Source organism: Fukomys damarensis, unplaced genomic scaffold, assembly GCF_012274545.1.
Source record: "Fukomys damarensis isolate Sample0158 unplaced genomic scaffold, DMR_v1.0_HiC HiC_scaffold_35, whole genome shotgun sequence".
In the NCBI taxonomy this organism is placed as follows: Eukaryota; Metazoa; Chordata; class Mammalia; order Rodentia; family Bathyergidae; genus Fukomys; species Fukomys damarensis.
Genome location: NW_022900947.1, coordinates 14,213,017 through 14,239,965, shown reverse-complemented (window position 1 = coordinate 14,239,965; position 26,949 = coordinate 14,213,017). Strand labels below are relative to the sequence as shown.

At 36.2% G+C, this 26,949-nt stretch overlaps 1 protein-coding gene across 7 annotated transcripts in view; it reads right to left on the bottom strand.

Annotated features, from left to right (window-relative positions):
• Slit2 (slit guidance ligand 2) overlaps positions 1–26,949 on the bottom strand; it is a 338,504-nt gene that overhangs the window by 65,148 nt on the left and 246,407 nt on the right. For 4 of the 7 annotated variants that reach the window (XM_033758794.1, XM_010610428.3, XM_033758795.1 and 1 more), the window contains 10 exons: positions 19,667–19,738; positions 16,913–17,056; positions 16,645–16,808; positions 15,510–15,533; positions 11,908–12,058; positions 9,157–9,231; positions 7,502–7,645; positions 3,943–4,086; positions 2,260–2,426; positions 1,081–1,213 (listed from right to left, as the gene is read on the bottom strand). In XM_033758794.1, the coding sequence (XP_033614685.1) occupies positions 1,081–1,213; positions 2,260–2,426; positions 3,943–4,086; positions 7,502–7,645; positions 9,157–9,231; positions 11,908–12,058; positions 15,510–15,533; positions 16,645–16,808; positions 16,913–17,056; positions 19,667–19,738 (1,218 nt within the window). The remainder of the gene's footprint in view (positions 1–1,080; positions 1,214–2,259; positions 2,427–3,942; positions 4,087–7,501; positions 7,646–9,156; positions 9,232–11,907; positions 12,059–15,509; positions 15,534–16,644; positions 16,809–16,912; positions 17,057–19,666; positions 19,739–26,949) is intronic. The other 3 variants (XM_033758796.1, XM_010610430.3, XM_010610431.3) reach the window with 1 other exon arrangement.

The following is a 26,949-nucleotide window of genomic DNA, read 5'->3' as shown; positions in this document are numbered from 1 at the left end:
TTACTCAGAGGCAAAGTAGGTGCTGTGCACTCCTTGTGATTGGAAAAATAAATTCTTTGAAAACTGAAGTACTAACTTCTTCATCAGAAGTTGCACACTACCTAAATTTTGTCAGAGCTGCTCATTTGGAATATTTGCCTACCTCTGAATGAATTACAAGTACACATCTGCATGAACGGTATGTAGACTTAAGTCATTATGGATCCACAGCTCCACATAAAGAAAAACAAAAAGTAAACAAGAACAAAAGGACACAATTGGATGCTTAGGAAGCATCTGCACATCAAATTTCAGTATATAGATCAAGGAATGAGATGAGAGAGGAACGCATGCATCACTACTCTAACAGTTTATTCTCTGATGAATTCACTCCACACTTTACCATGACTGCAGCCAGGGAGTGTGGGCTGAGGGTCTGAAGTCTAAAGGACTAGGCGGGAATGCGCACACTGACCATGCAATTTGTATTTAAATATAAGACAAATGATGTCAGAGATAATTGGCCTCCTACCTTCTAGGATCTAAAGGACTGTGATTCAAGGTAAAAGCAAATCAAAACAAAACAGTATCTTTTTTCAGGAGAAAAGGTAGTGCCACTTTCTTCACGTACCATTTATCCTGAGTGACAAGATATTTTCCCAGGGTTCATAAAGATAAAGAAGAATTAACCATATGATATGCCCCAGACACTCTTAATAAATTAACTATAAAGAATTTTCCAAAGTGAATTCACTGGAACATTAATCTTGTAAAATGGTCACAAAAATTGGGGAATGTGGCAAGTAGGTGTGGGAGCTATTGAACATTTTACTATCTTCACTTCCAGTTTCATGGGGAATGCAGTGTCATGAAAACACTAGGAATTCCTACCTTGAAAAGAGAAAAACACCTAACCTGTAATTTCCAAAGGTCTCCGAACTGGCTTTTAAAATTACTGGTTTATGGTTTTATGCAATAATTACTAAGTGCTCCGAGAATGTAATTTATGAACAGGATTCTAAATAGTTTCATTTGACCTCTATTCCCTATGATATGTAAAGCAATAATTGTCGCGGAAAGGGAAAGATAAGCTGTACTTACAGCTCGGTGACATCTCTTGGAATACCCTTGGGCAAGATCTTCAAGCCTTTGTTGCTACATCGGACTACTGTGTCTAAGCAAGTACACTCCATAGGACACCGAGAGAGTGGAGAGCAACTATTGTCATCGTTTCCTAAATTGTCAGATGAAATACACAAAATCTCAGATTTGTGTTTTTTTTGGGTGGGGAATAAAAAGCTTTTATGTCATTAAATAAACACAATTACCAGGAGATATATGATGATCACTTATGCATAAAGTAATAAATATATACATTGACACCACTGACACCATAATAGCACTATTTTCAACATGCCTAGGGCAGAATTTTGGAAAAGATCAACCATTTGTCTTACCAATATAACTATATTATTTGGTCAGTTATAATTTTCAGTTATTACGCATAAATGCCAACTAAATTATGACAAGTTATAAGGAGACAGACACGAAGATACATAAAGGAACAGATTAATTTAAAATGTTAAGTGAACACACACACACACACACACACACACACACACATACACAAAGAAAAAAAAATAGGGCCAGGGATTTAGCTCAGCAGTTCAGTGGCCTGCCTTGCAAGCGCAAGGTCCCGAGTTCAATCCCCGGTACCCCCGCAAAAAAGAAAATGTTAAGTGAAAATTACACGAATCTCTCATTTTAAAATACAGAGCTCACATCAGCTCTCTGTTCACTGGCAATAATTACAGAACCTGCTCAATCTACCTACTTTGCAGGGCTACTGTGAGAATCAAATGCAATAGTAGAGTAAGAGAACATAAAAATATTACTTCTTTCAGATTTAATAGACCTACTACTTTATAAATCAATTGTCTTTTTCATTTAAAAAGAGATGCTGAGGATAAGAAAGATAATAAAGAAATGTTAAGCTGAAGCTGTATGAATAGTATCCACCACAAAGTGGAAACTAGAAAATCTTGTAAAATACTGAAAAACACAAATCAAGTAGATTGGAAATGTACAAGGGGAGGCTGCAAAAACAGGTGCCCTGTTACTAAAACAAAGCAATCAACAAAGCAAAGCAAAAGTCACACAGCCATTGATGACGTGCTGAACTGAGCTATGACCTGCTACATGCTCGTACAGAGAAGCATCAGAACTGCCAAGCGAACGACCGATGGAGAAAGACGAAAAGGCGGGGAGAGCTTTTCTTACCGTCGTCACAAGTGAAGTCCTGAATGGCCACATCCTGGATAGGGATTTCTTTGAGGAAGTATGGTTTCTGGCATCGAGGATTTCCTGTTACGATTCTTTTCTTCCTGAGCCACTCTCCCAACCATGCCAGGTAGCAGTTACAGTTAAAAGGATTGGCTAAGAGGTTTCTAAGCACACAGGCAAACAATGAACTGTTTAACTTGAGGTTTCATTTTCTCCCCTGCTACCATTTTTCCACACTACATCTGCTGGAATAATTCACGTTTAATCTTATTCCCATCCTCCCATTCATACTCAGTCACATAAAACGTACGCTATGCATGTTTTTGCTAAACTATTTATGTCTGTAAATTAATAGAAACAATACTTTCACATCAGATAATTCTTCAAATATTTTCATGCAAAAAAATAAAGTGAAGGCAACAATTTAGAGTTTATGCTGTGGACCATGATAGGTATCTCATTTAGAAATAATTTAAACTTGTCAGAAATCTGACTTACTGTCAAACTTCTCTATGCCGATAATGCAGTAATTTAATATAACGATGAAGGCTGATTACCTTATATTATTGAGTTTAACCTGACAACAGCTATTTCATTAATTTGTCATCTCAAGATTCCCATCTCGTATTTGCTCCAGAGAATAGGTTTCCTTCTAAACTGACAACTGAGTTGATTAAATGCCAGTTATAAAAATGAATTTACTTCTAGAAATCTCAATACTTTTGGCATCTCACCACTTCAGCACAAACCTATTGACAATCCCATTATTTATAAACATGCCACCTTTAATATGCACAAATTAGTCACTCTATGTAAAATGTCACATTTTATGTGGAAAAAGGATTAAGTGCTTTCCTGATGGATGGATGCTTCCTTCAAATTATTTCTTCCGTGGCTTGAGCTATGCTAAGCATGCTTTTATTGTTTCTGTCTTTATTCCCCTCATGTTGGATTAGTCTGGTATATTTGAATGCCACCTGGCCAAGAAATCATCAGTCATAACATTCATAATTCCAAGCACTGCTTTTCAGATATCGGCATACAAAAGGCCTTAGCAATGTGTGTTTTTTCTGAGTTCCATCTTTAGACCAACAAATATTCTTTATTTTTAAGCAGTCTACATAAAACATTCTCTTTGATAGGCACAACCTATTTCTTCAATATTTTCCTAATTGCAGCAAATGCCTCTTGAGAGCACCTTTTATTGTTGGCCTGGTAATCATCTTAATGTATCTCTTGTCATTGTGACTGATACTTTTGAGCATAGTTTTGAACAGTTACACTATCATTTGTTTTTATGATAATACACTGAAATACTTCAGTGTGAGAACACTGGAAAAAATATAGCATTTCATTTATTTTCAGCACTTTGGAATTATAATAAATAGTCACAAAATTAAGAAATTAAGTCACATCATTGACTTAAATCAATCATTACCATAAAAAAGAATTTACTGAAAAAATAGTACTATTTCATTAAAAATTTAATGTAAGATCGTAGGTAATATTTTAAAATAAAATAAAATAAAATAAATATGAATAAATGTATCATTTAAAAAATACCTGAATTCTCAATCACATTTTTATGAAATATCTAATGATGTATTAAAATACTATTGGTAAAAATAAGAACTATAATGTATTGGCTCAGATTCGGAAAGACTGTTTTTTCATACTTACAGAGTAGATAAAGAATGGAGAGTATCAAAGGCACCTGGTGCAATCGTAGTGATCTGATTATCATATAAAGAAAGCAAACGCACAGAACTGAGTCCTATGAAACTGTCGTTCCCTACACAGCTGATTCGATTACTTCTCAACATCCTGGAGAAGAAAAAGAAGACATTGTTATGGAAGTGAGGCATCAGGCAATCAATGTTGTCTATTTGGAAGTGAAAATAATCCTTTTGGAGTATGGTGGCTCTCATTCCTGTTTCTGAATGTTCTCTTGCCATTAGAAATTGCTATGTACTGAGAACATCTAAAGAGAATGAAATGCTCAGAGTCATCAGCGATTAAACTCAGTTGCAGAAGGTACTGGTGAGCCTGCGTGGATTTCTGGTCCTATGATGAGGGGAGAATGTTTTCATTCTGGTGCTATAATTGTGTTTGCATGGTTGCATAATGTCCTGATTCACCTACAGTGCTCTGAGTTCTTGCAGCCCTGTGATATGTGTTTTCAGGGTAGTATGACATTTGAGGTTGAACAGAAACGAGAGAGAGAATAATCCATAGCTGCTGCAGAGGTGGAGCTGAGGGCATCCAAGGGACTCAGGGACTCAGAGACCGGCAGCAGCAAACAGGACTCTGGGGAGTACCCTTAAAGCTTGAACAAATCATTGTATATATGAAAATTTATTGTTTTTAAGTTTAGAACCCATAAAAGAGGCACAATTTATAGATTCCAATTGTATACGTGAAGTTTAAATAGGTTTACTTTGAGGAAACTTTTTAAATATATTGCTACTAATTGGATGAATACTCTTTTAATCATTAGTAAGAACTGGCTCAGTACACAATGTTAATTGAGTGGTTTATATGTGAGGCTTCAAAAAGCAACAAAAACACCTCTAGACTCCCACATAAAATGTAGAGTTCCCTTAAACCTTATTCATAAATCTAGAAAAGTTAATGCATTAATTTTTATAAACAAGAAGTAATGACCTAGAAGTCTCCAGAATATAAGCTAGTATAAGAGAAACAGGCAAAAGTAAATGAGCAAAGGGTTGCTTTTAAATTCTAGATCATCCTGTATAAGCAAGATATATAAACTTTTGTATTCTGCTCAAAGGTAAGAAAAGAGGATCACGACTTCCCCAGCAAGGCGTCATTTTGTGTTAAGAAACAATTGCAACAGTATTGTTATCAGCACTTTCCTTTACATAAATAATAGATAGCCCTTGGTCCTAATCTTGTTAGGGTCATGGAGCCCTGGAAGAAGTTGTAGAACTTCATTCTGTTGATGGAAAAATCCATAGGCATACATATGCATTGTGTTTTGTCTGCAATGTCTGGGGATTCTAAGACTGGCTGAAATGTACATAGACTACACAGTAGCCTCTATTCCTAAAGGTTTAGGAAGTCTGGGGAAATCAGGACTTTCTGTCAAAATCTTTAAAGCTGAGAGCTGAAAGACATCATGGGAAAGAAGAGATAGCTCTAGAAAAACTTTCTTTAGCACTTGGAGTACCCCAAGTTTGGCTCTAGCTCGCTCTATTTTTTTGGTAGTGCCAAAGCTGGATTAAGGAGAGAGCCAAGTGTAGATGTTCCAGGCATGAAAACATAAACAGCACAAAAACATCAACAGAAATAAAATGAAAGGAGAAAGCTGAATTTTGACAAGTCCTTTCAGGGCAAGTTCTGTGAACGTAACTAATCAGAAGAAATATTTTGGCAATTGCTTTAGGATGTGTTGTGCACTGCATTTTCCTTCTCCCAAATGCATACCTTAAAGCTTTTACTCCCTACTATGGCTGTCTTTGGAGAGAGGACCTTAGGAAAGCAATTAATGTTAACTGAGATCAAGAGAATGGGGCCCATTCTGACAATGCCACCGACCTCACACTGGAGAGCTCACGTGCGTTCTCGTTATTTCTACGTGAGCACACGGACCACGAGTCATGTGAGGACACAGGAGTAAGATGGCCTCTACAGACTGAGAATATGGCTTCGCCACAAGCTCACCCATGGGCAACTTGATCTTGAACTCCCAGCCTCCAGAAGAATGAGGAATGAATTGGTGTGGTTAAGCCATCCAGCCTGCGGGTCTGATCATAGCAACTGGAGTAGACTGTTAGAGATGCATTATAGCCTAGTCCCTCTTGCTCCCCAGGATTGCTCCACCAGGGAAAAAGTTTCAGTAATAACATAGTCAACTGCTGTGGAACAAAGGTGGCTTCTGCCTTTTGGGTTTGTGTTTCGCTGAGTTAACAGGGACAGTGGAGGGGAAGATTAAACACAGCCACCTATGGTCTACCTTCTGTGCCCACCTCCTTGCCCAAGTATTTCTAACAATAAAAGAATGGAAAAAGCATTTGCATACTGCTTTAGAGGGGCTACCAGCCCATAGAGGGATCTGCAGGTCACAGGCTAGTTCTGCTGGGGGGTTAGGATTTAGGCCAAAGATGACCAACCTATGGCAAGTGTGCTATAGCGGGCTGTTTACATCACTAAGAGCTCTAAAGTGTTCACCATCACACAGGTCTAAGCTAAACCTGAGAAGCTCAGGGAGCAGACCGCTGGTCTTACACACTTCAGTCTTTTTATTGGGTTCAAACTTGTGAAGTTACTGACACATCTCATTTCCAGGGGCAATGCTGTTCTCGCCGGTCCTCCTATAAAACAGGCGATGGACCTCCTGATGCCAAGCCTATCAGCTACCTGGTTGTATACAGCTCTCTGGGTCTAGGGAAGAGAGTGCCCTGCAGTCAACAAGAGCTGCTTCTTGCTTACATATACTTTTCTCACGTTCTTCAAAGACCAAAGAGTTTGGCTTGTCTCTCTTCCCATGTTTAGGATACTGCTTTGTCAGAGACATTTATGTAATATAATGACATGGAAAATGTATACACACTGTGGAGAATCCAAGTAATCCAAAACTGTTGTGCTTACTGTTCATTTCAGTCCCCATCCTCCCTGGCCAGTAGCCTTTGGAAAACACGATCAACCTCTCTACCCTGAACAAATAGGCTTCTCCAAAGCAGGGAGTAAAAATGGACCACTAGCAACTCATCGCTGCTTTTCAGGAAGATCTTGTGGATAGAGACAGACAAATGCAGTCTCGGGATAAGATGTAGAGATGCTATGCTTCAAGGGTTAGTCTTGATTTTGAAAATGTGAGTCCTTAGACCAGAAGTGAGTAGAAAGCAAAAGTTATTGAAGAAAAGAGAAGAGAATGATCATGTGAGGCAGAACAGGGAAGCCAGGTCAGTATAAATGGGGCAGCCTTTCTGTTGGAGAAAGACTAATCAGGAAGGGCTCTCCTGGCAACTAAGAGAGAATAGGAGTATGGGCAAAGGGGTCTTTGCCTTCCCAAAATGCATAGGAACACATGTGCGTGTGTGTATGTGTGCGAGTGTGTGTGTATCTAAGAGAGCGCAGGGAAGGAGAGGAAAAGAGACAAAGACGGAAAGAGAAGGGATGGAGTGGGCAGAGTACGAGGGTCACACTCTCCCAGGGTTATAAGGAACAATGCCTTCCATTGTACCGGTAGAATTCTAATGCCCATCAGAATACTCACAGAGTTTTGAGGGTTTCCAATCCCTTGAACATCTTATGCCGAACGTTTTCCAAACGGTTACTGGTGAGAAGTATTTCATTCACTCCAGATGCTCCCTCAAATGCTCCCTCCTCAATATCTGTAATCTTATTGTTGCTAAAATTGCTAAATAAAAATAGTTGAAATAAAGATTATAAATAAAAGTCCTCTCTCTAAAAGAGGCCACCACTAAAGCAACAGCCTTGATCATTTTCTTCTACTGAGCAATGTCTTCGACAATCTCCCAGTACATTGCTGTGCAGCACAGCAGGAGCTGTGAAGAGACACCCCTTTCCTGTGAAACTAAAGAGATAGTAAAACAAGGGGGATCTCTGCGGCAGGAAACATCAGTCTGATTCTTGCCAAGATGATCTGCAAGGGTTCCCAGGGACATAACATACTTGAGACCACAGAAAGTGTGGTGTAAAATTTTGTGCTCTGTAATATTTTATAAGAAAAATTTCAAAGAAATATCCCCAGTTAAAACCGGTGAATTAACTAATGACCAAAAGACATAACTGAATAGAGAGAATAGGCTCAAATGTGTTAGTGTTTAGATAGCATCAGAGATGTGTTCAAATATAGATTTATTCCCAGAGTAATACTGTGTTGAGATGAGCACTTTAACTCTCAGTATTTTATACAAAATCAAACAGTACAATGCTTGCCCAAAGGGCAGGAATGTCCAGTATAGGCTCTTTCTGTTTCCTTTTCACAATTCATTCCAGGACCACAAGTACGCTGTAAATAAGATAAATTTCACATATCTTTTATGCCTCTCAAAGCACTGTTTCAAGTGGTTGTTCAATAAATATTTGCTGCATTACAGGTCATTTTAAAGCTAAAAAGAAAGTATATTTAGTAACCAGTGAAAAGGGAAGGCGATCAGGAAATCAGAAAACACTTTGGGGGAACATCTGATAGAGATGGAGGTACACAGGCAGACACGGTCCGTTCTGCGGTCTGGGCGATCATGGGTCAGTTTTGTGTGGACACGAGGATGTCTTGGGAGAAAGCTTCTCTCCTCCAACACTCCCTCCTGGTGGAGGGGCCTCCTCGTCCTGACATGCTTGGCCTCTCGTCTCCCCTTCACTCCTCCTCGGGAGTGTAGAATACTAAGTGTGTTCGAACTGCTGAGCTTAAGAACTTATTCTAAAATATGAGTTGTGGACCTGCATTAACTCAGAAGAGCTATCGGGCCAGTTTACCAGTCATTAATTCTGACTATCTTCTAATGAAAGTTTAATGAAGCAAAAAGTCAAACAGTCAACATGAATGTGCTGAAGCAGAAATAACAGCATGGTTTGGGGAATAGTAAAGGAAGTTGCGAAATACTGCTGAACCCATTTTAATGTGCTTGGATTGCTGGGTTCCTGCTGTGGTCACATCAGAGACCAGCTGTCTGCATTTGAGTAAGACGCTAAGGCTTTGGCTGGCACTTTCTGAACACATGGAAACGTTTCTTTCAGAGATTATGCTATATTCATATCATGGGTAGTTATGGAATGGACTTTTCCCTGGACTTTTAAAAAATATTTTCTAATTTCCAAAAGAAAATTAGATAAAACTTTAAAAGGATGGGGACAAACACAACAAAACAGTAGAGACATTTAAAAGATCACTCACAAATGGCTTACATCTTACGTAATTGAGGAAGTTTCTTAAAGATTCCTGTGGCTTCCAACACTGTAAATTCATTATTATTGAGACGCCTAGGGAGAAAAGAAGGAACAGGAAGCTTTATTACCAAGAGTTACAAAGGGATTACATTGTATTTGCCACACAGACTTGTAATATTATTATTATTATTATTATTACTATTTTTTTTTTTTTTGGTACTGGGGATTGAACTCCAGTCCTTGCGCTTGCAAGGCAGGCCACTGAACCACTGAGCTAAATCCCCGGCTGTAATATTATTTAATGATAACTAAAATTTTTCTGCATTTTCCTCAATTTTTATTATCAAATAAAACATATCAATAAGCAAAAACAGCTCATATGTAGTAATCTCTAGAACAAAGTTTCTCAAACTTTTTCTCATCCAAGAATTTTTTTTTTTTTGGGTACTAGGGATTGAACTCAGGACCTCATGCTTGCCAGGCAGGCTCTGTACCACTGAGCTACATCCTTAGCCCCACGAAATATTTTTAGACATTTTTCCCAAATTATTAGCTTAATAATGTTTTTATTTGCAGCTTTATTAAATAATATATAAATCTCCTACTATAAAGTTCACCCTTTTGCAGTGTACAATTTAGAGGATTTTAGAATATTCGTTCATTTGTGGAACGAGCTCTGCTGGCTAATTTCGGAATGTTTTCATCACCCTCAAAAAGAAACTTCGTAGTTGTCACCAGTTACCTCCCTGGACACTCTGGCTGCTCACCTGCACTTTGTCCCTCCAACATTCTCATTGTTTTCCTACCCTGGTAACTTCACAGGCGTGCAATCATGTAAAATGTGGTTTTGTGCTTCTGCCTTTTCTCACTGTGGACGATGTTTGTAATGTTTGTTAATTCCGCAGAATATATCAGAACTCTACTATTTTTATGAATGAGTACTTGTATGGAAACCCCACATTTATTTAGCCTTTTATCAGTCCTTGGATATTTGTGTCCCACATTTTAACTATTACAAAAAATTCTGCTATGGACATTGATAGATAGGTTTTTCTCTGGATACATCTTTTCAGTGCTTCTAAATGCGTACTTATAAGAGAATTGGTGGATTATATGGGAAATCTATGTCTAAGTCTTGGAAGGATAGACAAATTGTATCCCAAAAAGGCCACAGCATTTTACATTCACCTTATCAATGTATGAGTATCCCAATTTCTCCCATTTACTATTGATCCTTTTATTTTAAAGGTATTTCATTATGTTTGTCTTGGTATCTCATTGTATTTTAATTTGCTTTTTTCTAATGACTGTGTAAAAAAATTTTCATGTGTTTAGTAACCATCTGTCTATCTTCTGTGAAGAGCTGTGTATAACATACAAATAATTTGACTTCAAATAGGTAATTTATTTTTAAATTGTAAGAGTTTCTCACACATTTTGGATATAAATCTCTAATCAGATGCATAATTTATAAATAGTTTCTTCCAGTATCGATTTTATATTCATAATGAGCAAAATATTAATTTTTAAAAGATATTAAACATTTTACTGAAATCTACATTAGACATTAGTTTCAAATGTAATTTTTGATTGCCAAATAAGTATATTTGAGGCATTATCACACTGAGAGATATCACTTATTCTTTGTAATATTGTTGGAAATAAATATAAACCCCCACATTATTGTTAAAAAAGAGTTTGGGTCTTCTGTTGTGTGATCTCCAGGTGTTTCTAAGAGTCCTGCAGTTATTAAATAGCTTTATGTACAAACAGGTATAAAGCTATAACCACAAAGGAGTTAGTTTTTATCTACTCTGTGAAAGGCAGAACTTTATTTTTAATTAATCAACTTCCTTAAAAATCATTAAGTAGGAGACGTGTATAGGCACAGTGGGGGGTTAAGCCATAACACACATTCCTTAGCATCAAGGGGCTATAATCTAGTTGAAGACAGGAGGATTATACACACAGAGACAGACAAGCAACTTTGCAAAGCAGAAAGTGACAATTACCAGGTGGTGCAAACCATACGATGTACAGAACATGAGATTTCACTAGACTTTCCTTGAATTTTTAGAATACTAACACATAAACCGTGCCTTCATAAATAAAGTCAAGAAAGGCAAACCGTGTATATGCACAGAATCTACAAAGAGCCCGCAATGTCTTGCATTCACACATGCTAGGTCCTATGTTAGACTCATCAGTCTAAATCGTCATACTCTACCTTTGGCTTTCCCTGTTATGCTATCCATTGTTGAGGAAAAAAAAAATCTACCCTTAGCCTTTGTATACCTGATAATCACTGAATTTTTCTATCTGTGAGTCAAGGAAGGAATAAAAAAAGATAAAAAAAGACTTCATGACTAAATTTATAATTAACTGGGATTCAAAATAGTGAGTCACAAGCTACTTTATTTGGTTGTTCTAAGTAAGGATTAAATACTTTAAAATCTATTAAGTGCTTAGAAGTGGATTTTGGGAAAAAACACAAAAATTTGAATCAAATCATCACTATTATTATTAGCATTCTTAAGTGTCAAGTGAATTCTGAGAGTTAAATTAATTTTAATTACATCTTCACCTAGAAAAATGAGCTAAGATATCCTCTAACACAGTCTTATACAAAGAAGCAGTATATAAATGCAATGTGCATTAGTTAGAATTAATATGATTATTGAGAATAGCAATGGCAAGACAAAATTTTCTATGCTTTGATTCTTTCACTCAAGCCTTCCCCGTAAGAACTTTGAGGCAGGATGAACTTACAGCTCTGCAGTGTACTGGGGAATATGATCAGGGATTTTGTTGAGTTTTTGATTGGAGCAGTCTACTGTGGTCCCTTCACAGCGGCACTTTTCAGGGCAAGCCAAATCGGCGAAGCAGTCTCCACTTAATTTTGATCGATAATCTTCTGTACCTATTGAGAATTCAAGCCAAAGAAAAAGGTACTGAGTCTAAAGACTAGAATGTTCACTAATTCGTCGGAAGGAAAAGGTAGGATAACTATAGATTATGCAGCAGGGAGACAACTTAGGGAATTTTTGTCAATGGATGTCAAGAGAGGGTTAAAAGAAAGGCTTGGAATTTTCTGGAAAAAAGAGTGACCAGATTCACACAACAGGAAAACATTAATAAAATTGAGCTTTTCACAGCTGTACTTTCTGCTGATCCAGTTCTGAGCCATTCTAGCCTATTTCAGAGCTAATCACACAATGGCTATTAATTCTTAAAAAGTTTATTTTTTTTTCTGGGTCAAGAATTGAAAATGTATCCATAATCAACATATTCCTGATATCATTGTAAATTAGGGCTTTCAAGGCAAATAGATATACTCAGGTTTTAAATTTTTCTGTGGACTTTTGTTATTCTCTCCCTCTCACATAATCTCCAGAAATGCCTAAAAAGCCCTCTTTTTTTTTTTCTCATTTTGATTTTATAAAAAGAAACAAGTTATTCCTGACTTGAGCCTCAGCAGCTTGTCATGCTGTAGAAAGCTGCGTGACGTTCCATGGTGCTTGACGGAACCATGTTTTACTCATACCTCGCAACCACATGGTTAGATCAAGCACAACAGAAAATCTCGCTACATTATCACTACACCAACCACTAGGCCAAAGGGAAGACCAAGAGGAAAGATGAAGGGAAGTGGGAGAAAAACTACAGACGTTCCGGGAATGTAACACTGTGTACATGACATGCACTCTTCCGCAGAATGTCTAGGACCATAGTAAGTGTATTACTACCGAAGGTTTCCTGGAAACACAAAAAGGGGTCTCTACTGAAAGGTGCTCCCACCATTCCTCAGAACCGCAGAATGGAGACCACAGCTTTCGGGAAGGACATCCGGGAAGAAGTTGAAGGTGAGCTACGAGGACGACAGAGAAGCTCAAAAGATCTGTGATTTCTTCTTGAAAAATAGGTACAAAAGATCAAGACTAGAAGAAGGTACATCGGGATCGAAAAGGGACGACGTTATGTTTCAGATCAGACACTTTTACTTACAGCCCAAGTGGTGAGTTCCTGCAAAATTAAAGATTACCAAGAAGGAAAGAAAGAAAGAGTAATCCCAATTAAGGTTAGCAGACACATACACATGTATCAAACTAAGCTCCCTTTCTCATTTCTTTATCATGGCAATCATAGGGGAACAGCATGGCATGAAGGGATTTGTCATGCTTTGTGAAATTCACAATAATTTTTTGAAGCATGATAGCTTTAAAGGAAAAGTAATGGCATAAAATATGCATAGTACAAATTAAGTTATTGTCGATTTCTTTAAAAAATGAACTCTCTGCAAGGCAGATTTTCCTTTGAGTTATGACTGTAATATTTAGAATGCCATGTAGAATGGTAGTAGGCAAGTACACATATAAAAGTGAATGAAAAATCAATCGTGCAGAACCTCAAGGACTATCATTGGAACACTTGATTAATCCTTAGGTTGTAGCTTACAATGCTTTTTAACGACCCTTCCAATTTACAAATAATGTCACTTAGTGAGAACGGGATCAGACTCTCATTAGTTGCAATGCCAAATATAACCACTAGATTATATTTGGCAATTAATGCCATAGTAATTATTGAGGCTCTGTTTTATTGTGCCTTCAGCTTTAGTCCAAAGTGAAATAAGGGTGCAGTGATAAGTCTCAGTGACAGGTTCACTGAATATATTCAAATAATCTGCAGCCATTCCTATGAAAACAATGATGATTTATGATAGTTCATTAGCTAGATCTAAATTTTCATTAAGATTTTCGAAAAATTAGGGTAAAGGAGGCCTAAAGTATCTTGCTGTGTCCTGCCTACTATTAGTAATTTAAGTAATGGAATTGAAAGTTAATAATTTGTATCAGATAAAAAATATATTTGTCAATATCTATTTCGGCTCCTATCTGCCAGTAAGAGGGGAAAGGTGTATTAGAATAATTTTAAAAAGCCTCAGTTTGGCTCTATTCTTGGTGAATTAGAAATACTGGTTTCTAAATTTTTGGTAAAATCTATTTAAATATAATAGTTTGAACAATTTTGTAACTAGTATATTAATTGTTACAATTTTAGGATTTAAATTATATTGATGATTAGTCTATGGGTGGTCTGGCATTTATAATATAGCTTTTTCTCAGTGAAGTAACAGCTGTCAGCTGACTTTCCACTTAATAATTAGTTAAGAACCATACATTTTAAATGTCAATGAAGGCAAATCAACTGTTCTTTTTAACATGTTGCTTATTTTACTGGCAAATAAAATATATATAATATTTAATCATTCACACTCCTCAGAATGAGTAATGTGACTAAATTTGTTAAATGGATAAAAGCATTTAGGTTATAACTCAATACTGGGAAGCAACAATTATCTCCTCAACAGAGAGACCAGACTCAAATTTCTTTGTAAGAAAACAAGTATACCTTTATACACTGAACACTGTAGAAATATCTTATTTGTAATTTGTAAAATATAATATACCCAGGAAATGGTGAATGCAGCCAATCGATATTTAACACTTTTTTTTAATATAATGGCTTACAATAGTCAAAAGCATCTTACACAATTGGCAGGCAAGGAAAAAAAGTAAGTGAAGGAACATATTTTAAAGAGCTAGCTCTAGAATCATCAGTCACGAGAATGTTAAGATTGAAGTAATAAAATACTGCAATCATTATTCTTAGAAACATTTTACCCGTCTGCCCATCTGCCTAAATTATTCAAGGCGTTTAGGGCTTATGAACTTTATAATGTTTTCATCCTGGACATCAATAATTTTTTTTTGTGGAGTTATACTCCAAGTCTGGTATGCAAGATTGTAAAGTTACAAACCAATAAGGTACAAATGCACACAAACTAGCATGAAGCTGTTTTTCTATAAAACTAAGCAAAAGAAAAACATGAACTTTTAAATATAAAAAGCTTCGCAAGTCTACTACTGAAAATGCAACTTTGTGTGCTAACACTGATTTCATGTAGAATTAGCTCTTTGACAATAGAAGGGCCTCTGTCTTTAAAACTAGCTCAGTAAGCTAAATTTTAAAAACAGGCTGAACTATCAGATATACAATGGAAGAAGGAAAAAAATGATTTCAGTAGAAAGCCATAGGTTCAAAGATTTTAGCTATTGTGAGAAATTGTAGATAATGTGCCAAAGTGAAAGAGAAAAGAAGGTGGGAGTTTAATAATAAATATGTTCAACATCAGAAGCTGCATGCAAAGGTCGGGTTTTCAGGAAACAGTTACAGTGATCTATGCATAAGTCAGTCTATTTACAAAGTACCCACTGTACTTTCAAAAGCATGCATATCAGTTTTAGGATCTACTTCAGAAGGTGAGGAAAGGGTGTTTGCGGTTAGTCCTACTACCGAGCAAAACCTACCTGGAATGAAATACTGTTCTTTAGCTAAATAAAAAAAGAGAAAAAATAGAAGATGCACCTGAATGTCAGCAAGCAGAGGTATGAGCTATATTAGATTAAGAATGGACCCAAGTTACTACAGGTAACTACTTGAAAAATGTATATTCAGAGCAGTAGCTGAAGTATAATAATGTTCAATGAGTAATAAATGCATCTATAATTGTGGATAATAACCACCCGGGTTTGGATATTAGCTTTTTAGTATGAATTAACTTCCAAATGTGAAATAGGCCTGGAATACTTAGGTAGAATATTACCAGAAATACAAAGAACACAGCCTATCGTCAGAACATAGAAAATTTATGGCAAAGCAAGAAGTATATTTCAACAAAGTAAGCTTTTTTCATAAAAACACAGTGAATTTGTATGTAGCTGTTTTAAACAAATGTAATATTATCAGAATGTGAAAAGACAGCCTTTTGCAAAAAAAAAAAAAGATGAATCCTCAATTCAAAATAAGAGAATGCAATGACAACCAAGACCTGTCAGGTAGAGGTACAAGATCCCAACAATGAATGTAACTGTACTGTATCCCTAAAATGTACCAATAAATTCAATTAAAGCTGGAAAAAAAAAGAGAATGCAAAATAACAAAGTGCATTCAGTGAGAAGGTAACAGACAGGGGAGGACTTTTTTCCCCCTCTCACATCAGAGCCTGAACAAATCATGTAACCAAATTTTCACTCACTTTCTGAATAAATGAAAACATGGTTGATTTTTTAATTATTTGAAGTTGGATAATAGAGAATAATATAACAAACGTGGGTCTTTACATATTTTAAAAGCATTTAGAGTTAGTTACAGGGCTCTCATTTTTTTGAAACCTATCAAAAAGTATAAAGTATCCAGGCATCTTTTTCACTTAGCCAATATCCTATTTCTTCTGCGGAATATAGTGTTAAAAATGTTACCCACAGAAGTGCTATATGAGTTGTGTCTAAGAGTCTCATTTTTATTTTATTTTTTTCCTGTTTAGGCAGAAGAGAAAGAAATACGATTCTACAATGTTTGGGAGTCAGCCACAGGCTTTGGGAAGGTCTCCCATAACCACTATTTTCTGTCACAAAGGAAATGTCTCAGGAAAGAAGAAATTACCTGAACAGCGGAACTTCTTGCTTTTGATCTGTCCAATTCGTTTATTTGCCAGGCGACGGGGGCTGGTACAGCGGGCACCACTGGTCTCGATTGGGTTGGTATGGAGATAATCTGCCAGCCACTTGAGGTGACAGTCACAGATAAAGGGGTTCTGGGCCAGATGCCTTTCAGAAACAGAACAGTTTTATACATGACTTGCATTGGGCTCAACTCTCACATGCAGGAAAAGCACTGCTAATTGAGTTTGATCCAAATCTTATCTACGTACATAGTTTGAATGGCACGGAGAGGTGAGAAGGTCCCCTTGGCAATGGTCTGAAGCTTGTTGTCATATAAGGAGAGAAGGTTCAAGTTGTGGAGATCCTGAAAAGCATCTACCCGAAGGCAGTTTATCTTGTTGGCATTCAATAATCTGTTTGATCAAATAGTTGCAAAATTAAAGTGTAGCATCTCATTAACTCACCTGCAAGATTTTGTCCTTCTTGAGAAAAGCCAATAAAAAAATGCGTTTTTTAAAAAATCTCAACACTAGCATTTTTTTAGTAATAGTTTAGGATTTACAGGTTGTAGATTTGCAGCTTATAGGAGAAAGCAAAAGATCACATAGTCAAGTGAAACTAAACTAAATCCAGTGGTACTTAGACACGAATTGAACAAAATATTAAACATACACTCAGAATGGCGTGGACAGAGAACAGCAGACTGAGGTAGCTGAGACTCAGCTTCTATTGTCAAAGACACCATGAAAGTCTCTGTAGTTACTCATGTTGCTCTTTGACAAAGTTCAGTCTATTTTTAACATCGAACGATCCATCCTACATCAAATAACGTCACTCCTCTCTTAGCCACATATAAAGCTCCCCATTGGCTGGGTGCAGAAGCCTAGGCTCCACAACATCCAATAGGAATCTGCAGCCCACTCTTGGGAGTGCTGCAGCATCCCATTCTCTCCTCCTGGTGCTCTGGCCCAGCTGCACTGATCTACTTTCTGACTTTGCAACACACTAGACTCTTTCATCCTCTACCGGGCACGATCAGGTCAGCCCCAGTTCTGGCTGGTGAGACCACTGATTCCTGCCATGCTGACTAAATTGTCCTTCTTCCCAGCCTAACCTGAGCGCTCTCTGTCATCTCTGTAGTCTGTCTTTCCCCCCTTTCAACCTCTAGAATTATGGATTCCCTTAATTTGATCCACTGTTTAAAAATGCATATTTCTTTTGGTTATTTATATATTTTACTGATTTGTTATGTCATCACTGTCACTTATATATCCCCTCCTCCTGTGATGTTATTATGGACCTTTGTCTACTTAGTTTCCTGATATTTCCCAGATATGGTAATACATGACACATATTAGGCACTCAATAAATATTCGCCATTGCATGAACAATTTATGAATCCTCAGCATAGTGACATAAATTATTGCATTAAAAGTTCTAGTCCTGCATTATAAATTCACATGTAAAGCAGTACACTACATACTACTTTTTGCCAATACATCAACATTCTGTGGAACTGTGACCTTTTGTAGGGATGGAATACCATAAAGGTGGCATTATAAGTAAGGCCAATCTACATACAGACTTTCATGTTCCATTACCGTGTTTGTTACATTAACCACAGTTAAGTGTGTGTGGAGAAAAAGAAGGTGGTCTTTTAAGTGATAAATAGGTAAAGAGGGCAGTGATGATCAGAGCACTGGGGACAACTGGCAAGGAGCATGCTAGGTAACCATGGAAGAACAGCAGAAGGGCTCCTGGTAGGCATACGTGGTTAGAGAATCACGCCACATCAACTATGTATAAAGAAATCTTTCATGTGATCAGAATCTATCAAATCAGAAGCAATGTTTGATAACTTCATTGCAAAAGCTAAAAAAAAAAAAAATTAAAACCCAGACAGGTTATTAGTTCACAAAATCAGTACTTGTCATCACTCACTGATCTATTATAAAATATATTTAATGGATGATGTAGTATTAAGAGTAGAAGATGAGGAAGGTGAACAGAATAAAGAATATTACATTCAGTAAAATTCAGTACTGTTTTGTTAACATTTGGCTTCATTGTATATGCATGTATATGTGTAAACTGAGCTATAACATATAATTCTGCCAAAAATAGCTTAAGACATGAATAATAGGACATAATTATGCACATACATTTATCAAGTAAAAAATAAGATCTACATTTACAAATACTGGGAATTGAGAGTAAATGTTTATCAAATAAATGCCAACAAGTAGATACTCTCCCCTCAAAAAAACAACATTCTAAAATTAAGAAATTTAAGGGAGACTGACTGTGAGTTAGGTGAGAGAAGAAATCACATCATATTAGATGTGTGTTCAAAGCATCCAGTAACTACCCCAGGTAGTTACTCTGCACATAAAGTTTCAAACAGAATTTGCTGACCCTAGAATTTGATGTCTTAAATTTTGTTTTCCAAATTTAATTTTTATATGGTCAGACATTGAAACACATGGGGTCAAACCTAGCTTCTATAAATAGGATGTACAGTGAATTCCTTCAAGACCAATGAGTAATAACTACTGTCTAAGCAGAGTGGTCTTTGAGGATAGGACACAACCAAAGAATTTATTGATAATTTGAAGACTCTGGTATAAATGACCTATTGCACACCACAAGTCTGTTTAGAGATGTCAGTCCAACACGTCTGCATCTGTAAATTGTTTGGACAAAGTTTGCCACGTATATCAGTTAATGTATATCTCTCTTCTCCAACACTGGTTACACCGAAACTGACAGATTTTCCAAGCAAGATTATGTAAGCTGTATGCAAGTACTTATGACACTACAGAGAGAAGGCTTTGGGAAAATTCCAAAGAGTTGTGACTTCAACAAATATCCATCATCGTTAGCACCACTAGACTAATCTTTTCCATTTCATTAAGCTATATCATTCTGGGTCCATTTCTTCTGGTGCCTCCATGGGAACAGGAGATGGTAAACTAACAAAATATAAGATGAAATCCAACAGATCCAAACATTCAAATACTTACAGTAGCTGTAAGGAAAATAGTCCTTCAAATAAACTTTTTGGTAGTTCTGTGATTTTATTTCCATAGAGGACACTGAAAAAAAGTTTTAAATGAAAAAACATCAGACATAAAACATGCATAAAAAACTCACATAATACATGTATTCAAGCATATGGGGGGGTAGTAGCCATTTAACCCATCATAAAAGTTAGAGCTGAATAAAAGCTTCATTTGAAGTTGTTTTTACTTGATTGCATATTGTTATGTATGTTTATAAAATTTGGAAAACAGAAAAATGTAGAAAGATTAACAAAATCTAATTCATGGTCTAATTACCCTTTCATATAAATATTTATCATTAGATTGTTTTTTTGTGAACATGCACACATAAATGTACACACAATCCATATTCAGTGAGGTCACAGGATATATAAAAAAACAATAGAGTAGAATTTTGCTCGGTAAAGGGGTAATATTTGAGCTCCTAATATTGGTAAACAGTGGAAGATATTCATTGTAAGGGTAAGGCTTTGCTTTGTAAACATACAATGTATACACTTTCATAGTGGAAGATTGGTGAAGATGGTAACCAGGAATATGAATTTAGGGAATCTTTAAAATACACAGTCCAAGGAAATATGAACCAGAATGAACTGTCATGATACCCACCTCTGATCAGACACTAAGAGCTACCACTAAGTAAAAAGATCACTACTGAATCACCTAATTACACCTCGTGCCTACCACAGGTCCTACCGTATATTGAGGTTTTAACATTGAATTGGCACGTGAAATAAATAAATTAGCAGAGAAATAAACTAGCACAAAACATGAAAAAATGAATGGGGTTTAAATTGGTGACACACGAGGGGAGCTGTTAATAATAATTCCATAATAATGGCTATTTAATCCCTCCCCTTAGGGAAACAGCTATAGAAAAAGATATCAATTATAAGTGGATAGAATGCTTTAGCAACATACACAAAAGTCATACAATATATTTACATACATTTTAACTTAGTAGTCATACACTTAGTAGATCAATTGAAGAAAATAATCAGAGGGGAAAAAACCAGTATTTTATGTACATAATGTTAAACATGGTGTAATTTTGTTTGTTTGTTTGTTTTGGTATCAGGGATCAAACTTAGGACCTTGCACTTGCAAGACAGGCATGGTGGCTCTGAGCTAAATCCCTGGCCTAACATGGTGTAATTTTTAACAGTGAAAAATTAACACATAAAATAATACCAAACTCTAAAATAGGGATTTGTTACATCCAGATTTTACCTTGACAAAAAGTAAAGTGTGAAGAATATTTCACAAGAGGAAAGTGCATATGATATAATGGTAGGTAAAATATTTTTTAAAATGTACTGTACATTATTGCATTTATTTTTGTTTGGAAAATGTATACACATACAGAGAAAAAATTGGAAAATGCTTTGTCACGTGCTTTGAACTTTCATCTACATATTTTTCTGTGTTTTTACAACCATCTACAATAAATACTTCACTTCCAAGGATCAGAACAATATTTTTTGGAAAAGAAAGAGGTGGATGCCCTTATATATAAAAGAAAAAGCTGAAATAAAAACCTAAATAATTAATACATTCAGCAGCAGTAGATGAATTCTGTTTGAAAAGGAAGAAAATCACAGGACAAGAGACGGAGTGAGGGAAATGCTGTTCCCCTTTTAAGACGTCAGAGAGAGGGAGGACAGATTATGAAATATGAAGAAAACGGTCTGGGAAATAAATAAAGCTGGGCACTACACAGTGGAAAGAGGCAGTCCATCTGTTCAGAGCCAATGTCACAACTACGTAGTACAACATAAAATTTTATTTGTACAGAATATAGATTTTTTTTTAAGAAGGGTAAATTCATTAGAGAAGAAACAATTTGAATGCATTAAAGAACAAAAGGGAGAATTCTATACTGTCAGGGACTAGGTGAAAGGTGGATTAGGAAAGGGTGAAGCATGAGAATATGTATGCTTTCCGGTTAAGCATAAATAAGAGAGTAGAGGGCAGTAGGAGACACAGACAAACAGATTTAATATGGCATGGGTTGGGACATTCAATTCAATGTTATTGAAGTAATCCCTTTAACAGTAGGTGTTTATACTTGGATGTGCCAGCAACTTGGCTAGGTTTTAATCGTGATGCCCAAGTGAGTCGAATCCAAATACTGTTTTTGAATGTGCATCTCTTGCTCATGTGTCACCATTAACATGAACTATTTACATAAGGTGTGGGTGGCTTCAAAGACAGTTTAACAGAGTAACTGGACACTGGAGACGTTTCACCTGGGAGCCTGTTGAGATTTAAAAACAAAAACAGAAGGATATAAATGTGGGAAACTCAAAGAAATCAAAGGGTGAATACTTCAGTATGTTTATTCAGTTGAGACTTTTGCCTCACAGGTTGGCTGAAATAGCACGAAAAGAGGATTGGTTAGGAAGGGTGTCATATGTCTATTCTAATATGACTTTTTATTCAAAAACAAATCATCTGTTTCTTAAGATTATGTTAAGAATAATAAATATTTATTTTTAATGAGGCAAAGTGTATAAATGGTGAAAAACTGAGGAATTTACCCAGGGAGGCAGAAAATGTATCTGTTTATCTGGCATAGGGATTATCAACCATAGAATATTATAATAAAGAATTACTAAATGTGATAGGATTGAGATTTTCTTACAAAAAAAGATAGCAGCACTAGGTCAGGGTATTTTTTAAAACATCAGTGACATCAAAATGGTAGCAAGAAAAATGAGTCAAAAATACCAAAAATCTAAAGATCAGGACAGAGAAGTGGATGACAGTCAAAGAAATGGAGCCAAAATATATAAAAATGAGGTAAAGATATATCATCACATAATGACACAACATACATGACAGCCAATGAGATTTTTGTGCTACAATTTTAAGGAAATGAAATTTTAAAAGAAATTGTAAAATATGAGTTTGTTCAGCTGAAATGGAAATGGTCCAGCAAGGACTTCGATATATTATCCAAATACCAAGAATGATACAGTACGTTGGGTAGCTTTTCTAGTTTTCATATATGTGGCTTATATTCAGAATACTACACATAAACTACAGTTAATGTTATAGAGAATTTTTGGCAGTCTTTTTGGAAAAATGGGAAATCTCAAGGCTGCTGTAGTATCTGCTACGAGAAGGAAGGATAAAACTGCTAATGCCAATTTAAACTCTGTGAGTGTCAACATTAGGACAGAAGGAGGCAGCAACTTCAGGAGGTCAGCTGGCATTCTCCTGCTTTGGGGGAAAGCTGGCAGATGACAGCTCCTAAAGAAGAGAAAAACTGTTCAACACAGAATGCTGTAAGGTGGCTATCATGAAAAGGTACTATGGACTGACTCCCTTACTGAAATAAATAGGCTATTGGTATGAATTTAAAATAATCTTAAGCATATTTGAGAATTGTTAACCAAGCACAGTAAAGGGGGAGCAGACAACAAAATGACAACACTAATTTCCTTTTTTTTTGTACCAGGGATCGAACTTGGGTCCTTGTGCTTGCGAGGCAGGTGGTAGAACCACTGAGCTAAATCCCTGGTCCAACACAAATTTCATTTTAATGGAGATTCCAGGAATAAAATGCAAGATCCCGTGCACAACAGTAACCTAGTAAAGGAAAAGAATGTAGGAGATGTAAATATAGCCATCTAATCCCACACTACTGCTGACCTCTGTGGAGGCAGCTAGTCTACTAAAAGAGGAAATCAGAATAAATGAGTTGTGCTAGCTTCCAACAGGTTAAAAAGAAAAATGTGAACAGAGAAAAAATATGCTGAGGATATTGGGCATAAAAATACTCTAGGATAATTGTATGTACGAGGAGAACTTTCCATGGCTATTCCTATCACCTTTTGGTATTCACTTAGTACTTCAGCAAGGCCAGAGAAGGAGCAATCTCATCACCATTTTACAGATGGGAAAACAGAGGCTCAGTGCAATTCATACTGAGTTTAACTGTGTTACCCAGGCAAAGGGGAAGCCAGGACACAAGTCTCCTAGAGTCTGAAGCTTATCAGATCAGCACTGTCCTATACTGCTACATTACTTTTTATATTGTTAATATAAAGGGAAATTTCCAACTTATAAAATAATAAAAGCTGTTTATAGACAAGGCTTAAGCATGCTGAATTTTTCAACAATAAATATTACAAAAACTTTGTTATTGCCACCACAACAGAAACAAAAACTCCTGAGGATAAAATGGTTCAACAGATTCACACATGCTGAAAGATACTTTGCTATTGTTTTAACATATTATACTATTAACATGTTTATACACTATAAAACAGTACAATGTAGTAAATGTTAATTTTAATAGCAACAAATAAATGTTAATGCTTTTATTTAATGGGAGAGCCTTTAAACAGTATTTGACAATAAAATCCAGTTTTCTCTAAGAGATACTATTTTTGTAATTAAATAATAATTTAAAATTTGTGAGGGCAAATGCCGAAAAGTATTTGACCTCATACCATTTTAAATATTTTCCCTTCCCAGCAAATGTCTGACTGTATATGGTTCCAGGAAGGCATAATACTAAAATATGAGGTGTAGGAGAAACTTATAAAAGCAGAATCTTGCTTTTTTTATAAAACAAGAATGTTGCCTACTTGCATGACTCTTGTAGTAATCTCTATTCTCCAAGTCACTCTGCTCTGTTCTAGGAAATTCAAACTCCTGGATCGCTGTCACCACGTCCGACACAATTCATCTCAGCAGACTTAGCTTGCGATAAACTTCGTCCAATCCCCTCCAGGTTGCATCTTATCAATAACTGCAATTTGTCACTCTTTCAGTTTCAAACACTTCCTCCTCTCTGGTCACACTGTACTTTTCTTGCTCAGTTTTGAGTGCACTCCTGCCTCAGAGTCTTAGTGTTTAGCAGATCTTCTGCCTTGTATGTTTTTCCCACAGATATCTGCACTTTTTCATACATTTCTACAAGTTGCTCCTGCAGTTTGAATCTTCAAATCTTTGTCCAAATCACCTTCTTGGAAAGTTGGGCACCTCTTTCAAAATGTCAGCTTCTCCTTTTGCTTAGCATTCCTTGTCTCTCTACCATTACCTTTTTAATTCATGACACTTTTCATCATCAGACACAGTACACATTTTGTCAATGTATTAGCCTTTTATTGGTCTCTTTGCTTAGGGAAGGGTTTTTCCACAGATACTTTTAGCTTCTCCGCTTTCCAGGGCCTAGAATGGAGTCTGTCATAAAATCAGGGCCCAACACATTTCTGTTGTACCTATAACTGCAGGTTTTTTTTTTTGGTACCGGGGATTGAACTCCTGTCCTTGAGCTTGCAAGGCAGGCCACCGAACCGCTGAGCTAAATCCCCAGCCCTAATTGCAGTTTAAAGAAAAAATAATTATTGTAAACATGTAAAGTTATATATTTTATGCAGAGAGTTCAATAAATTAATCTTTGGAAGGCTAACTCAAACTGTAAATACAATAAAAGTGATATAAATTAGAATGCGTGTACTTTTTTGAAGATAGCATAATTTCTTGATTTTCTTCAAGTCTATTTGTTTTACAACCTCACAGAATATTATATATAAGTATGGTATTACACGTCAGAAAAATGCTTCTTATTCTTCTATATATGCTGCTATGATTTGAACTGGAAACACCACAGTGACCTAGCTTGACTAAAATTCAGTTCCACAAGTAAAGAGATTCCTGTCCACAGCTTTCCTGCAGGTTTCCAAAGAACTGTGTGTCTGTGGTTCTCTCCTCACAGAGAAACAGACTCTCAAAGCAAGCACATTCTTTACCGGAGCTGTCATTACTCTTGCTGTTTCCTATAACACTATTGTATTTATGTTTATTATTGCATAATAATTTATAACATAATAATTTAAAATAATATTTATTAACATAATTTATTATGGTAAATGATACATTATTACTGGTTGTTCTGTTTATTACTTACTTTACTTTATTATTTCTTTTAATTCTCAAAACCCCCCAAATGTCAATAATAATATTAAGACAATAAACATTAATGATAAACTCATCAAAGAAACAGATTTTTTTGGGTACTGAACTTGGGACCTTGTGCTTGTGAGGCAGGCAGTGGCACCACTGAGCTAAACCCCAGGCCCCTAAGGAAACAGATTTAAATAAGAATTCTTATTGATTTTTCTCCTTCCTGACATTGCAAAGGTTGTCTCTGAGCACAAACACTTTAAAGGAACTGTTGTAATGATTTGACTTTGTTCTGTTCTTCTGCAAGTGTGGAAAGTCATCCATGCCTCCTTGTACAGTACTACTGTAAGCACAGTACTCTTGTCAATTTGAGTGACTGAACTTAGTTATATCTCTGTTATTTAGCACCTAGTCCTCCTAGAAAGTAATACATAACTACACACAGCCAACAATTGTTTCTTTGCTTGTGCATTTACTTTAGTTAAAGCCCAGAAAAACAAACATGAATCCAAACTTTTACTAAAGGTCAAATAATAGTCTTTCATTTTCTTATAATTTGTAATTCTTGTAAATTCTTTTATAAGCAGACCAACATAGCAACCCACTGCTGTCTGGTTCTTCCATTGGTCAAAGAGGCGGGAAAGTGTCTTAATAACTATAAGTTTTCACTGGGGTGTGTAGGTGGGTGCCCTGCTGTTCTCCCCGCACACCCACCTACTGAAATCCAAGAGATCAACTGCAGTTTACATCACTTTTCTCTAAGCAGGAACTTGTAACCAAAAAAGCATTCCACCTTCACTTTCAACTTGGAAATAAAGGTTATTTTACGATGGAATTTGAAAAGTTTTTACAAGTTTGAAGGAATGGCAACCTTTTACAAATCCTTTTAGATTGTCTTTAATTTGCATAGCTATCTCCCTCAAAAAGTCCTCTTGACAGGAACAAGCTTTCTTCCTTTGTTATCTTTGTTCTTACAGAGATCAGAGCTGGTTATTTCAGGGAAATCTTAAGGTAATGAAGCAAGGGGTAGATGGCAGCTCTCAAAGGTGATCCTCACCCATTCTCAGCAAGGCTTTGCCACATCATCCTCAAAGACATTGACACTGACCTGGAAACTCAAGCTATGGATTACAGGCCAAAGCTCCAAGTTCCCAGAGTCCTCCAGAATAACAAACACCAGAAAAAAATATCAGTAAAGTTATTGAACCATAAAGTATCTACATGTAAGACTTGGCAAATGTTAGCAGCTGGAAAGTAGTTCAACATAAAAATGATGAAACTAGTGAGTGATTAATTACAGTTGGTATTAATATTGTGTGACTGAT